Source organism: Cornus florida, unplaced genomic scaffold, assembly GCF_030987335.1.
Source record: "Cornus florida cultivar Cherokee Brave unplaced genomic scaffold, ASM3098733v1 CherokeeBrave_3.0.0_Hap2_Chr07, whole genome shotgun sequence".
In the NCBI taxonomy this organism is placed as follows: Eukaryota; Viridiplantae; Streptophyta; class Magnoliopsida; order Cornales; family Cornaceae; genus Cornus; species Cornus florida.
In genome coordinates this window covers 23817249-23832632 of record NW_026775577.1, presented here as the reverse complement: position 1 = coordinate 23832632, position 15384 = coordinate 23817249, and the positions used below count along the sequence as shown (strand labels likewise).

The following is a 15384-nucleotide window of genomic DNA, read 5'->3' as shown; positions in this document are numbered from 1 at the left end:
CAATGTACCACCTAGATGACCTAAGGCTATAAAAAGAAAGTAATGACGAAAAAGGGAGGCAGGAATTGACGGCAGCTTCTTCCCTACCATTGCTCCAATTCTCTGACTGGACTGGTTTTCTCTCCCTTCTTCTACCTTTCTGCATTCCTCACATTGCTTAGTGATATATTCCCAGACCCCTTCTCTTTGACTATTCAACCGACGAGAATCAGGTATCTACAGCCAGAATTCTAAATAAATATATGTTGGCAATGTTGTATAATAATAACATTAAAAAGAGTTCATGACACTAAAAAAATGGAGAGTGGGAAACACTTTGTTCTAGTTCATGGCTCTTGCCATAGTGCATGGTGCTGGTACAAGCTTGTCACTCTGCTCAAATCTTCCGGTCACCGGGTTACTGCTTTAGACCTTGGTGCAAGCGGGTTGGATCCGAGGCGGCTCGACCAACTCGCCACCATATTTGACTACTTGCAAGCATTGATGGACTTCATGGCCTCTCTACCTCATGGTGAGAGGGTCGTCTTAGTTAGGCACAGTTATGGTGGCTTCTGCATTTCTCTAGCCATGGAGAGCTTCTCCAAGAAGATCTCTATTGCAGTTTTCATCACAGCCTATATGCCTAATGATAGAGATCCACTGGCGACTCATTTGCAAGAAGTAAGTAACCCTTGTTGGATGTATCAATTTTTTATTAGATTTAGAGTATGCTATATCTGAAGTACCAAGTTGACTCCTTCAATTTGTGAGATTTTATTGTTAAACTAAAATTTCTTCAATTTTAAATTCAATTACTTTCAAAAGCAAAATTAAAGAATTCTTGATAGGGATTTTGTGATATATTTATGGGTAGCCATCCACCACAGGCTGCCAACAATGAATAGTAGATGTACTGCACATCTGAATTCCACAATTTGTGTTCTTAGCAACAATGCTCCAGAATCCCATGATCATTTTCTTTTCAAATGCCCATTTGTCAAACCCTTGTGGACATTTATACAAATGCGTTGTGGGCTTCACATATTACCACTAAATTGGGGCAGGTTAATTGCATGGATGGCTCACTACTGGAAAGGGAATTCAACCACCGACAACAATGCAGTTTCTAAAATGGCTGTATCTTCCCTCCTCTACAACATTTGGACAGAAAGGAATAAAAGGATTTTTCAGAAGAAAAGATTATTAGTAAATGCAGTTCTTCACCTAACACTTGATGCAGTCCGTTCTAAGCTCCTATCCTCATCCTTCAAGGACTCAGACAATGCAAGAAGAATCTCTAGTGAATGGGAATTGCCTTCTATCATTCGACCACCTCCAGAACCACCAGACCATTGATCAGCGACGCACCAGTGGTGGATTTTCACCATGTTGATACAGGATTTGTTGAAGCCATTGATGGTTTCCTTTTCTGTTAGCTTCTTGGGCTGGGGTCTTTGGGCTTGGCTATTTTGTTCAAACTTTATTCTCTCAGGGCCTGGCTTACTTCAAGCGTGGGCCTGCTAATGTAATATTGCTATGGGCTGTTTAGGCTCCCTTTTTAAAATATTTAAATTTACTTTTCAAAAAATATATATATATATATTAACAATTATATATAAGTTGATCATTTTTTAATAATGACACTTTTGTCAAAATTGTAATCCAGACAATACCTTAAGGGTATGTTTGGTAGGGTGGGTTTGAATGAGATGGATAATATTAGTTATAAAGGAAAGGGAAGGGAAGGGAAGGGAAGGGAAGGATAATTTTAATTTTGTATTGTGTTTGGTTGATTAATGAAGGAAAAGAAAGGGAAGGGTAATAATCATGTTTGGGAAAAGGAAGGGGAAGAAAGAAAAGAGAATTATTTTAATAAATTGACTATTATACCCTTTTATACTTTAAAATATATATATATATATATATATATATATATATATATATACATATATATATATATATAATATGGAGGTGAGATGAGGCTGAAATGATTTACCTTTTTTTCTTTTCTTTTTTTTGTGTGGCCATAGGAGACTATATATATATATATATATAGTCTTATAGTTTCCTATGGCCACAAGAAAAGAAAAAAAAAAAAAGGCAAATCATTTTAGCCTCATCTCGCTCTATCTCGATTCTCGTTCTCAACTCAAAACTTGCCCTCTCTCTCTCTCTCTCCGCGAAAGCATCAGAAGTTCAAAACCCACATCTGTCTGCAAGAATCAAAAGTTCAAAACCCAGTTCGGGTTCCATCGCCGTTGTTCAGAAAATTGCAGATTGTTCAGAAAATCGAAACCTCAGGCTTGCCCCCCTCTCTCTCTGCACTTGTAGGTATGGGTTTTGTGTGTAATCAAGGGCAAATTTGGCATCATAAATTACTAACCAAGCCTCTCTTTCCCGTTCCTTCCATTTCTGCCCATTTTTGGAAGATTAAGAAATCTACTGTTGAAGCCTTGTGTTAACCCTCCAAATCCTTCCCTCTCATTTCCTTTCCTTCCACCAATTTTACCCAAATACAATTTTTTAATCACCCACCATCACCTTCCCTTCCCTTTCCTCCCATTTCCACTCTACCAAACTGAGCCTAAATGATTCAAAAAGACGACATTACCTCTTAATATTTAAAATCACATTTATTATAAAATATTAGGACAGTTGAAAAGGTTATTTCCTCTTCAATTATCACTCACCACAAAATTGACGTCACATGCCCCTTGATCCCACCTACCCCTTCATTTCATCTCACTGAAATACTAAAAAAGAATATTTTAGTAGGTGCAATATATAATATATCACAAATGCCCTAACAAAATTTATGAAGAATGATTCCAAGAATATATTGAGTTGTTAGATCATGTTTGGGATTGTTATTAAAACACTTGAAAGTGTTTTTATTTTCAAATTTTTGCTTTTAAACGGGTTTGGTAAAAAAAAAAAAAAAAAAAAAAAAAAAAAAAAAAAAAAAAACATACTTTTAAATATTAAAATTTTTACCTAGATCAGTAGAGCTATTGAATGAAATTAAAAATTTTAACTTTTAATCCAATATTATCCATCCATTATACCATTCTTTATGAAACCACGTATACTCTTATATGTTACGAGTATATAGTAGCACCTTGTTAAAGAGCATTATTGTAAAATTAACAATAGACATGCTTAAGTACTTTAATTGTAAAACATAGGTGTAATGTATCATAAATGCTCAAGTACATGATTATGTATCTTTCTTTTGAGAACTAAAATAATTACCAAATTTTGACAAACAAATAAATTTGACAACTGAAATACTTACCAAACTTTTTTGGTGTAAAGCTTCAATTGTACAAAGCTTCAGTCTATTTTGTATTATTTCTCTTGTGTTTCACATATTGTATTTGACAGGTATATATATAGCAAATGCATCTCCAACGGCTATTATTTTTGGTGCAAAACTAACGGTTTGGTTGTACTCTGCCTTTTTGCATCAAATGCTGAATGAGAGGGATAGATTGGTCTAATTAATTGAGTTTTAAAGTTAAAAAGATAAACTAACAAGTCAAAGTGCAAGTTGGTCAATTCCCATGTGTCAGATGTTGCAGGTGGCCATTGGGAGGGGGTCTTTGTCAAGTTTATCAAACTTCAGGATTGTCATTGTTCAAAAAAACACTCAACTTGTATATGACTGCCCAAAAGGTGTCATTGTAATTTACCCTTCCGTTTAGGTTGGCGAATTTAGTTGTCAAAACTTGTTTTATTGAGTTGTAATAACTTTTGTTTATTTTGAGTCTCAATTTTTAGAGTTGAATGAGTGTTGTCCTGAACCATGAAATTGGGTGAAACATCACTTAGAATAGGTATATGAGTGAGGACAATGTATGATTGAGATTTGTTGGCTTAGGACTTAGGAAAAATATATTTTTAATCAAGAAATTCAAATACAGTGAAGTCCGACTGGTTACACTTTTGGCTACTGGTCCCATTAGTCCTGATTGCAACTTATCGTGGAGTCCGGCCAGTCGCACTAATGGCGATTGGTCACACTTATCGTGATACTTGCGGAATTTATGTTATTTTGTAAGATTTTATTCCGTTTAGCACCAAACCTCTTTAGACGTCCTATTACATTTTTTAAAGAGTATTATCTCAGGTATTTAAACCTCTATAATCTCCAACCTTTGCAAGACTTTGGAAAGAACACAGAGATATTTATTTTTGTGAGATATAGGTTTGTATTAACAAATTTCAGAGTCAAAACTTGTCGTTAGAGTTGTAATTTTGGATTTATTTTGTGTCTTATCGTCGAAGTTGATCTTCAAGTGTCTCATACTTAGAATAGGGCTTAGGAAAAATGGGATTTTAATTGAAAATTTCGAAGTCTAAAAAGTCCATCCAGTTGCACTTTAGTTTCAACCGATTGTTCTTGGACAGAAAGGGTTGCAACGATTTTTTCATAGGCCAAGTGCAACCGGTTGCACTTTACTTCAACTAGTCGCACTTGTCAAAATCCCCGCTCTTTGAAAACTGTCTAAGTACAACAGGTCGCACTCAAATGATAGGTGCTGGATTTCAAATTTTGGTAACTTTAAGTTTCCTTTTTGCATCAAAACTCTTTGAGAGATCCTTATACAATTTTAACACTTCTTTCCATGTAATATGAGGAATCTCTAGGCTATAAAAACCTCTCGAAACTTTTAACACTTATAGTCCTCAATTGGAAAAAACATAAATTGATTTTTAGATCATTGTTGAAGCTTTTAGATAGAGATTTTGAAATATATATATATATACATACATATTCTCTTTTTGGAGCACGCACTTAAACACATTGATTTAGGGTGATATATATTTTTCATCTGATCGAAAGGATATTCAGGGTATACATCAATTTACACGGTTCAATTAGAGTAGTAGAATTCATTATTCTTCATATCATTGAAAGAAATGGGAATCAATCACTACGAAGGGAACAGATCATTCGAGGGGTGTCTCATGTGTTCTTATAGCAACCTATCTACAAGGATTAAGAAATAAGCCTAAAGTCGGGAGTGTTTGGATGAAGAGTCGGAAACCAAAGGCATTCAACAACTAGTTCTTGGTAGGGTGGAGATGGTGTGAACCTCAGTCAGAGTTTGTAAATTTGCTTCGATATAGTGAATTGATTTCGCTAGAGATGACAAGGTTTCATTGAATTTTCTCCCAGAAGTGTTTCCACGCTAAAATTTCGGTGTCATCTCTCAAACTCTACTTTACTTGCTTTACTTAATTGTTCATATTTGTGATTGTGGATGGTTAGTTGGACGTTAACCATTGTAAGTAATTTAATCAATCACAAAAATCAAGCAAGTTAACCTATTCACTCTCTCTATGTCAGTAAAACATCATTTCCAACTAAATTAATAGATAGCTTCCGCACTGCATAACTCACAATTTTTAGACTATGGTTGGAGCTCCACGAGAGATTTTTAAGAGATAAATATATATTTATATTTTTTAGAGCACGCACATACACGTGAATCTTTTAGATGATACTTTTCATCTGATCGAAGTAGTTTCAAAGACAACATCAGTTCACTTAGTTCGATTATAGGAGCAGATTTCTTCCTTATATCTTCATACTTTTAAAACGAAGAGAAATTAGTCACTACAAATGGATGAATAGTTCATGCGAACATGTTCTTCCTGTAAGATATATATTTTGGGAAGATTGTAAAATATATATATTCTGTTCTTGGCAACTTTCGGTGTCAAAACAAGTCCTAGTCAGTTGTAAATTCAAGTTACTATATCTGGATCGATAGCGATTGCAAAAAGGAAAGGTTGTTCAAAGTTACCATAACTGAGATTTTTTTTTTTTAAGAAGGTAAGAACAACACATTAGGAAGGATTCTAAAAAAGGTTGGACATATTCTACACTTTCCATTTTGTTCGGAACAAGATTTTATATTCTGTCCATCTTGAACTGGTTCAAGAATAATCGAACAGGTTCAACCTGAACTAGTTCAAGATTTATCGAACAGGTTTAAGAAGTCCTGGTACTATTCTAACTTCAGTTTCCTTCTTCTGAATGTTTCATTTTTAATCCTAACTTCCTTCCAAATCCTATGCACGAATTTTATCATATTTTTTGAGGGATTAGGACTTTCTAAACTCTATATAAACCTTGTCATACACATTGATTTTTACATGGCTTTTGCATACAAAATTTCAGATCTTTGAGAGAGCCTTTTGAGAGATATTTTTTATTCATTCAGAAAATCAATTTGATTTTTCTAATTTTATTTTTGAGAGCACACACATAAACACAAGAGTGTTTTAGAAGTGTTGTTCTTTATCTCATAGGAATTGAAGCATAATTGAAGATTCAGAAATTCCAGAAAAGCAGAATTCATTCACTCTTCATCAAATTCAGATCTAGAAGAAAAGGGGTGAAGCGATCACACTTTGAAGGGGTCAGAGCATTCGTGGAGTGTTGTCTGATCTACCTGTAACTCTTCTACAGAGATCGAGAGTAAGCCTGAGGTTGAGAGCTGTTGGACCGGGGAGTCGCAAAGCCAGGGATTGTCAGCAATTGGTTTTTAGTAGAACGATAGGGTGTGAGACTGAGTCAAAGTTCGGTATACTTTGCTTCAAACATAGTAGATTGGTTTACTTTGGACTGAATAGTCGACGAGGTTTTTCCTATAACAGTTGACATATTTTATCAACTGGGGTTTCCTCGCTAAAAATCCTGGTGCAATATTTCTAAACTTAGCTTGCTTTACTTTTCTGTATTTATATTTATGATTGTGGATGTTTAATTGATCATGCAATTTAATTAATCATAAATTAAGCAAGTTGACCTATTAATCAGATCTAGGTCATTAAAGGAGTTAATCCCAATGAAAATCAACTGTTTCCGCACCCCGCGTAACTCTTGTTTAACAAGTAGTATCAAAGCCATCCTCGATACATTGAGTTAATCCTTGTGGAAGTTTTTTTTGAAAAATAAAACTATTTTTGTTTTCAAAAATTCATAATGGAAAATCCTATGAATAAGGGTGAATTGGATATTCTTTTTGATGGTTTAAGTTCCGATCTTGTTTTCAATGATTTAAGCTCTGATGAGGAAATTTCTCGTTTATCTAAAAGATATGGAAGACTCCTTCAAAATAGAAAGAATAAAAATTGTAGCAAAGGAGATTCTTCCAAATTCAGAGATAAGAAAAATAAGAAAGATGTTTCTTGTGCTTTTCTTGCTCATGTTGATAATGATACTGTTAATAATTCTTCTTTTTGTGTAGGAGATTCTACCAAATTTGGGACATTGAGCAAGGTTGGTTCTTATGATTCGGATGATAAGAAAATTGAAAAAGAACTAAGTGAAAGCAATACATTGAAAATCTTTGAGGCAATGTTAGAGGCTAGTCAGAAGCAGTCTGAGGAACTAGAGTTGATGAAAAGAGAGAATGAGATCCTGAAGAAGGAGAATAAGCAAAAACAAAAATTACTTGAGGAGAATAAAGTTAAATTTCAGAATCTTCAAGGTCAAGTAAAAATTCTCGAGAGCGAGGTAAGTCAAGCTAATTCTGCTAGAGAATCTTTTGTTGCCAAATTTAATTTTCTTGAGCTTGAATTGAAAAAGTCTCAAGAGAAATTAATTACTTTTACTTCTGGACAGATTAAGCTTAATAAGATGATTAGTGTTGGTAAGCATGTAAGTGATAAAACTGGATTAGGTTTTAATGAGGCTTTATCTAGTAAAGAGGGTCAAACTGTTTTTGTTAAACCCATGAACTTGAATGTGCCTATTGTTAAGCCTAAGCTTTTTGTTGATCCTATGCATGCTAAGAGTATGTCCAAGGTGCTTTATTGTTCTTATTGTGGTAGAACTGGACATAATCAACACTATTGTTATAAGAAGAGCAGGGATAATTCTTATTATAATTTTCATGGTTATAATTCCTTTGCAGAAAATAGGTTTCATGCTAGAAAGCAAAGTAATTGGAATAAACCTAGAAATTTTCATGCTAAAAGGAATTCATATAAGAAAAAGAATGTTCTTGATATTCCTAAAAATTCTCTTCAAAAGTTGAAGGTGAAAGCTGTTTGGGTGAAGAAAGAGGATTTGAAATTGTATGTGCCTTTTGATGCCATGGAATTTGTTTCCAATAGGTCATTGGGTGCAAAACCCCCAGAGTAAGTCCTAAAGAGTTTTTATGGTCATGGACTATGCTTTGATGAATATCTTGTTTTCATTGGACCATATCTTGTAGTTTAGGATTTATGTTATTTTTCTTTCATGAGAAAGTAATGATCATGTTTTTCTTGTCAATGCATGAGTGATACTTATTTCTCTTGAATTAATTATTTTTGAATGCAAATTGGGGACACATGATTATTTGTTGAAAAGGTTCTTGATGTGTAATCTATATGTTGAAAGACAATTTGCTTTGTTTATTTCTTTTTAGAGATGAGTCTTTTGAGTTCATATTTTTTTTGTGCACTAGTCCAACTTTGAGAATTTTAATTGGAAATCGTTGTGAAGTTGACTAGGTCATATTGCTCATAAAAGCTATAAAGGTTATTGTTTTAAAAAAATTATAGAGCATGTGTTTGAGGAAAACAAATGAAAAATTTCAGCATTAAAAGAAAAGAAAAATCAAAAGATCGCTGAAAATTTTTGCTAAGGAAAATGCTACCTATTGAGACTAGTTCGAAAGCTCCTATTAGACTTTGAAGAGGAGCTAATTGAGTAAAAAGAAAGGAGGAGACAAGTCGAAATAGAGAATTATTGTCTGCTCTTTAGAGTGAAAGCCGCCTAGCTTAGAAAAGTTTGCTCAAAACAATCTTATCTTGATGCTTTTCGATCAATATGATTTAGACAATTGATCAATGTGATTTGATTGAAATTTGATGAGATTGGATTGCACACACACACATGTGAACTTGCTAAACAAATTTCTAAATTTTTATAAAAATTGCAAGTTAAATTTCATGTTGTGATTGCATGCTTGAGAATTAATTTGATTGAATAATTTGTGGGGTCTAAAAATTGTGTTTTAAAATTCTCTTGAATTCTTCAGAAATTTTTGGATCTCATATATGCTTAAAATTCGTGGAAATTGCTATCTCATATTTTTTTGTTAAAATATCATAAACATGAAAAAATTGAAAAATGAAAACAATCCAAAAAGATTTTCCTTTTAGTTTTTTTCTTGTTAATTCTTCCACATTATTTCTTTTCCTTCTTTGTTGAGCTTTATTTGTCAATTTGTAACAAAAAGGGGGAGAATGTGAATAATTGAGGGGGAGAGTTTCTAGAATTGAGAGGAAGATACATATACATTGATATTCACATATTGATATATGTTGATTGTTTATCTTTCTTGATTAAGTTTCACGGGTAGTTTTGTTGAGCTAATGTGCAGATTACATGTTGTTACATGTATTGAAGCTTCATGATGTTCAAGAAGAGTTCCGTTTTATTTCTTTGACAATCATTGTAATTTGCTTTTTCTGCTTGGGTAGATTACATGTTGTTTTTAGGGTTTTGTCACGAAATTGCCAAAGGGGGAGATTGTAAGATATATATTTTGGGAAGATTGTAAAATATATATATTCTGTTCTTGGCAACTTTCGGTGTCAAAACAAGTCCTAGTCAGTTGTAAATTCAAGTTACTACATCTGGATCGACAGCGACTGTGGAAAGGAAAGGTTGTTCAAAGTTACCATAACTGAGATTTTTTTTGAAGAAGATAAGAACAACACATTAGGAAGGATTCTAAAAAAGGTTGGACACATTCTACACTTTCCATTTTGTTCGGAACAAGATTTTACATTCTGTCTATCTTAAACTAGTTCAAGAATAATCGAACAGGTTCAATTTGAATTGGTTCAAGATTTATCAAATAGGTTTAACTTCACCAGAGTGGCAATTTTAGAGTCTGTCCATCTTGAACCGGTTCAAGATTTATCGAACAGGTTCAAGAAGTCCTGGTACTATTCTAACTTCAGTTTCCTTTTTCTGAATGTTTCCTTTTTAATCCCAACTTCCTTCCAAATCCTATGCACGAATTTTATCATATTTTCTGAGGGATTAAGACTTTCTAAACTCTATATAAACCTTGTCACACACATTGGTTTTTACACGGCTTTTGCATACAAAATTTCAGATCTTTGAGAAAGCCTTTTGAGAGATATTTTTTATTCATTCAGAAAATCAATCTGATTTTTCTGATTTTATTTTTGAGAGCACACACATAAACACAAGAGTGATTTAGGAGTGTTGTTCTCTATCTCATCGGAATTGAAGCATAATTGAAGATTCAGAAATTCCAGAAAAGCAGAATTCATTCATTCTTCATCAAATTCAGATATAGAAGAAAAGGGGTGAAGCGATCACACTTTGAAGGGGTCAGAGCATTCGTGGAGTGTTGTCTGATCTACCTGCAACTCTTCTACAAAGATTGAGAGTAAGCCTGAGGTCAAGAGCTGTTGGACGGGGGAGTCGCAAAGTCAGGGATTGTCAGCAATTGGTTTTTGGTAGAACGATAGGGTGTGAGACTGAGTCAAAGTTCGGTATAATATAGTGGATCGTTTATCTTAGGACTGGAGAGTCCAACGAGGTTTTTCCTGTTACAATTGGTCTATTCTACCAATTGGGGTTTCCTCGATAAAATCCTGGTGTCATCTCTAGAACTCTATTTACTTTACTTGCACTTTATTTTTACTTTGTGGTTTGATTTTAGTTTTATTTCGATAAAATTAAAATAAGTAAAAATTGGATAAAAGAGCAAGTTGAATCTATTTACCATCTCTCTAGATTATCTATCCATATAATATATTCCATAACCACTCCACTGCGCACACTCAACACTTCCAACAACCCATTTGGGGTTAGAAGAACACCACCAGCAATGTTTAGGATACATCGAACATTGGGATGAACGAACAAGTAGAGAATGCATTAGTACTAAAGTACTTTAGAGTAGAAAGTGCACCATGTAGTTATTAGACATCAACTGATCGATGGATCAGAATATTGGTATTAGTTCAAGGCATCAGGATCCCCTCTATTGCGGTGGATGATTATGTGCTAATGCAACACATTTACTTCGAGAATGTAATGCATAAAGAAAAATATTATATCAACATGTAACACTACATAATAAGTAGATTTAATTGGTTGCAATTGCATAGAGTTGCATACGTGTTAAATTCCACAGAAAAATATGTTATACACAAAGGTGGTGTACTAGACAAGATTCAGGTTCATCTAGCGTATGATATTTTTTTACCATGTATTGCTATGAAAAATATATAAACAATTGATCACGTCTCATTAGTTGACATAAAAGGGTTTACTAGACAACATCAAAATTCATATTTCTTGCGTGATTGTTTATTGTTTCTCCGTGATTCCACATGTATAACATTTCATGCTATGTTTAGAAATAGGTATAACATTTCATGTTTTATTTGGGAACACTGAATTAACGTCCTGGACTCGGAATTGAAATAAATTTTGTTCAAAGTTATTACCGAATTTGCTTCAATTCTAAATCGAAGCCCCCAATTTGATACTCTCAAACGCAACACGCAACATAAATTTACTGCATGTAATTAAATTCTAAAAATATATCCATTTGTTGTCTCACGTCTTTTGTTTTACAAAACAGTTCTTTAGAAGGACTTCGCCAGACTCCTTTATGGATAACGAATTTTCATACGATGGAGACCTGGAAAACCCACCTTCTTCTGTAATCATAGGTCCAGATTCCTTGACAAATATACTTTATAATAACTGCCAACCAGAGGTTAGTAGCACAAGCAATTTCACTCAAATAATTAGCAAAGAACAGTTTTTGTTGATGTGCATTTACTTATTGTTGCATATATGCAGGAGATTGAATTAGCTAAAATGTTTACAAGGCCAAGTGGCTTGTTCTTTGAAGACTTAATCAAGGAATCTCTGCTAACAGAGAAGAAATACGGGTCGGTCAATCGGGCTTTTATAGTGTGCGAAGAAGATCAAAGTTTGAAGGAAGAATTCCAGAGATGGATGATTGAGAAAAGTCCAACTAAAGAAGTGATGTCCATAGCTGGAGCTGACCATATGTCCATGCTTTCAAAACCCAAAGAGCTTTGTCTCTATTTGCTTGAGATTGCACTGAAATATCAATAGACAAGAAGGATAAGAATTTAAGAAATGTGTTGTATCTCAGAGATAAGATTTTGCATTATTGTGAATGCACGAGTTTGAAGTTTAGTAAAAAATTTGCATAAAAAAAGTTGTTTTTTTATAGTATGAATTCAACACTTCAAGCGTAACATAGTTGAAACTAGCCAAAGAGAGTAAAGTTGCAACTCAGATGGGTTGTAGGCTCAACTCGGGGTTAACTTAACGTATGAAATCCTTAATGCCCAACCATAATCTTGAGGTATGAAATCAGGTTCATATTTTGGGTTTGTGGGGTTTTGTAATTCAGGTTGGGCTTCAAGTTAGCTGACATATTAACCCAAGTTGCGTGAAATGAAACCAAATCCTAATTTTCAATTCAAGTTCAGATCGAATTGCAATTTGGACAATTCAAATTTGAAAATTTTCAAACTGTATTAGGATTAATTCGGGTTGGACTCGCCCAAGTTGCAGCTGGTAATCGTGTATCCTCCACGCCTTCTATCAAAGACTTCTTTCTTTTCACTCAAGCTGTAATTGGGTCAGGGAACTTGAGGCCAAAACTCTAAATAACAAGAATAGTGTACCACTGTACCTACTTTACCTACTTAACAAGATTTGTTTTGGTTTTAATAAGTTACCTGTCAAAATCATATCCTTTCCAGCACCATCAAAAACAAAATCATTTTGTTTTGACAAGATGCCCTTACTGTTTTTTGCTTGGGGATGTGGACATAAAGTGGGGAGAAAGAGGAGGAGGCAAAAAAAAAAAAAAAAAAGAAAAAAAAAAAAAAAAAAAAGAAAAAGAAAGAAGTTGTTTTTGTTAAAAATTTATCACTTTAATTAGTGGCCTTTACATGATCATACATATGATATTATGATATACTAGATAATTCCATAAGGAGGGTTTTAAGAAATTAATTGGAAGGTAATCCAATATTAAGTGCACCTATATGAAAAACCAAAAGTGTAAAGATAGATAGACTACTAACGTAATTTGAGTTACATATATACTCTTTTATTTATTTAGTGATTAATGCATCACTAATGGAATTTGAGTTAGTGGTCACTTAATGAAAAGTTAAGTGATCCTTTAGTAACTCTTGGTGTTCTTATGAAAATATAAAAGTCTTTTATGGGAAGACTAACTTTAATGAACTAATGTTATATAAAGGGGTCCCAAACTATACTCTCTTATAACGTGAATTGTGAAATGAAACACCACAATTAGTACCCATTAACTATAGAGAGAGAAGTGGTTTGAAGATCTTATAATTTCAACATTGGTTATTTAGAATAGACGGAACCTAACTTTTAGCTCAGTCAGCATCAATAACTAAGGTTCAAAATCTCTTACTTATAATGGATCAAGGTAAGATATCTACATTTTATAACTCATTCTGTTTTTGTGCATCAAAGTTGAATCCTAATGGGCTAATTATTGTATTGTTAAAGTATTTCTTATTATGTCTAACAAGTGGTATCAGAGCCATGGTTCTCAATTTTGATGCATGAAACTTATATGAATTTCTTGAGTATCTCTATAGATTATTTTGATGCTTGATTATGTATAACCCAATTAATGCACAATATTGATGATTATATATTATAAAATTATTTTTTGGTTCACATTATGAAGTGTTCAATTTTGAAGTAGTATTGATAAGCCCAACGGAGGGTCAATACTATGAATAGTTGGACATTGGGAAATAATTAAACCATATATAGTTATGATCAGCCCAACGGTGGATCACTATGGTTAAATGAATGTTATGATTAATGTAAAGCATATTGGAGTTTTTCTGCCCAAAGGTGAAATAATTCTATAAGGAATATGATATGCATTACATCTTTGTCAACCTCATTTATGGTGACATAGGTAAGGGTGATTTTAATGTTATATATATATATATATATATACTAATAATAATATATTGTAGTTCTGCCCAACGAAAGAATTACAATTGCATTATTGGTTTCTTATGATGATATGGTAAATCTATTGATTTTATATCTAACTACTTTTGATTTTAGTTAGATTTATTGAAAGTGTGGTTTTAATTTGTTAATTAGATTATTTCTTTGCAGCTATGAATCCTACTGCAATTACTGGTTACTTGTCTGGTATTGAGGCTTTAAGTGGAACAAATTTTAAGAAATGGAAGGAACATATTGGAATTGTTCTTGGTTGTATGGATTTAGACTATGCATTACGGGAGCCTGCACCTATAAAGCCTACTGTTGAAAGTACTATAGAACAAAAGGCTTTATATGAAAAGTGGGAGCGCTCTAATCGCATGAGTCTAATGATTATGAAAAGCTCAATTATGCCTGCAATTAGAGGAGCCATTTCTGACTCCGATAATGCAATGAGCTATATGAAATCAGTTGAAGAACAATTTTTAGGTACTTCCAAATCTGTTGCTAGTACTCTAATGATGAAAATGATGACAATGAAATATAATGGTCAAAGTGGTGTTCGTGAGCATATCATGAAGATGAATGATATGACCTCTCAATTGAAAGGAATGGATATGGAAATCTCTGAAGGATTTCTCATTCACTTCATGATGACTTCTCTTCCTACCCAATTTGGTCCATTTAAAATTAATTATAATACGCAGAAAGAGAAGTGGAAGATGAGCGAGTTGATTGTCATGTGTGTTCAAGAAGAAGAGAGGCTTAAAGCTGAAAAACTCGATATGGCTCACCTTACCATTAGGGGTCCAAGTAGAAAGAAGTTCAAGAAAGGTAAAGGTAAGAAAACTACACATGCTAATGTTGATGCTCACCAAGTCCAAAAGGAAGATAATAAGATGCATACGTTGCCATTTCTGTCATAAGAAAGGTCATGTGAAAAAAGATTGTCAGGGTTTTAAATCTTAGTTGGAAAAAAAAGGTAAAACCCAATGCTTTGTGTCTTATGAATCTTACCTTGTTGATGTTCCACCAAACACTTGGTGGATTGATACTGGTGCAAGTATTCACATAACAAATTCTATGCAGGGATACCTTACAAGCAAGAGACTAAATAAAGGAAAACAGGCCATTACATTGGGAAATGGAACAGAAGTAGACGTTGCGGCCATTGGGACTCTACGTCTAATTTTGAACGCTGGTTTCATTATGGATTTAGTAGATACACTTTACGTTCCTGTATTTACTAGAAACCTTATTTCAGTTCCGAAACTTGATTCTTATGGTTATGAATTAAAGTTTGGAAATAAAAGAGTTTCTTTATTCCATAATTCTCATTTGGTTGGCTC

At 33.5% G+C, this 15384-nt stretch overlaps 1 protein-coding gene across 1 annotated transcript; it reads left to right on the top strand.

Annotated features, from left to right (window-relative positions):
- Window positions 1-297: 297 nt before the first annotated feature.
- On the top strand, window positions 298-12124 carry LOC132316432 (methyl jasmonate esterase 1-like). Its single transcript, XM_059814905.1, has 3 exons — window positions 298-660; window positions 11619-11756; window positions 11843-12124. The coding sequence occupies exons 1-3, from the start codon at window positions 298-300 to the stop codon at window positions 12122-12124; spliced, it is 783 nt and encodes a 260-aa protein (XP_059670888.1).
- The last annotated feature ends 3260 nt before the right edge of the window (window positions 12125-15384 follow it).

Excerpts from the sequence above, each read along its gene's own strand:
- LOC132316432 (XM_059814905.1), top strand. The coding sequence starts at position 298 with ATGGAGAGTGGGAAACACTTTGTTCTAGTTCATGGCTCTTGCCATAGT. Across the intron at positions 661-11,618 it reads TGGCGACTCATTTGCAAGAA|TTCTTTAGAAGGACTTCGCC; the intron begins GTAAGTAACCCT and ends TTTACAAAACAG. Across the intron at positions 11,757-11,842 it reads ATAATAACTGCCAACCAGAG|GAGATTGAATTAGCTAAAAT; the intron begins GTTAGTAGCACA and ends GCATATATGCAG.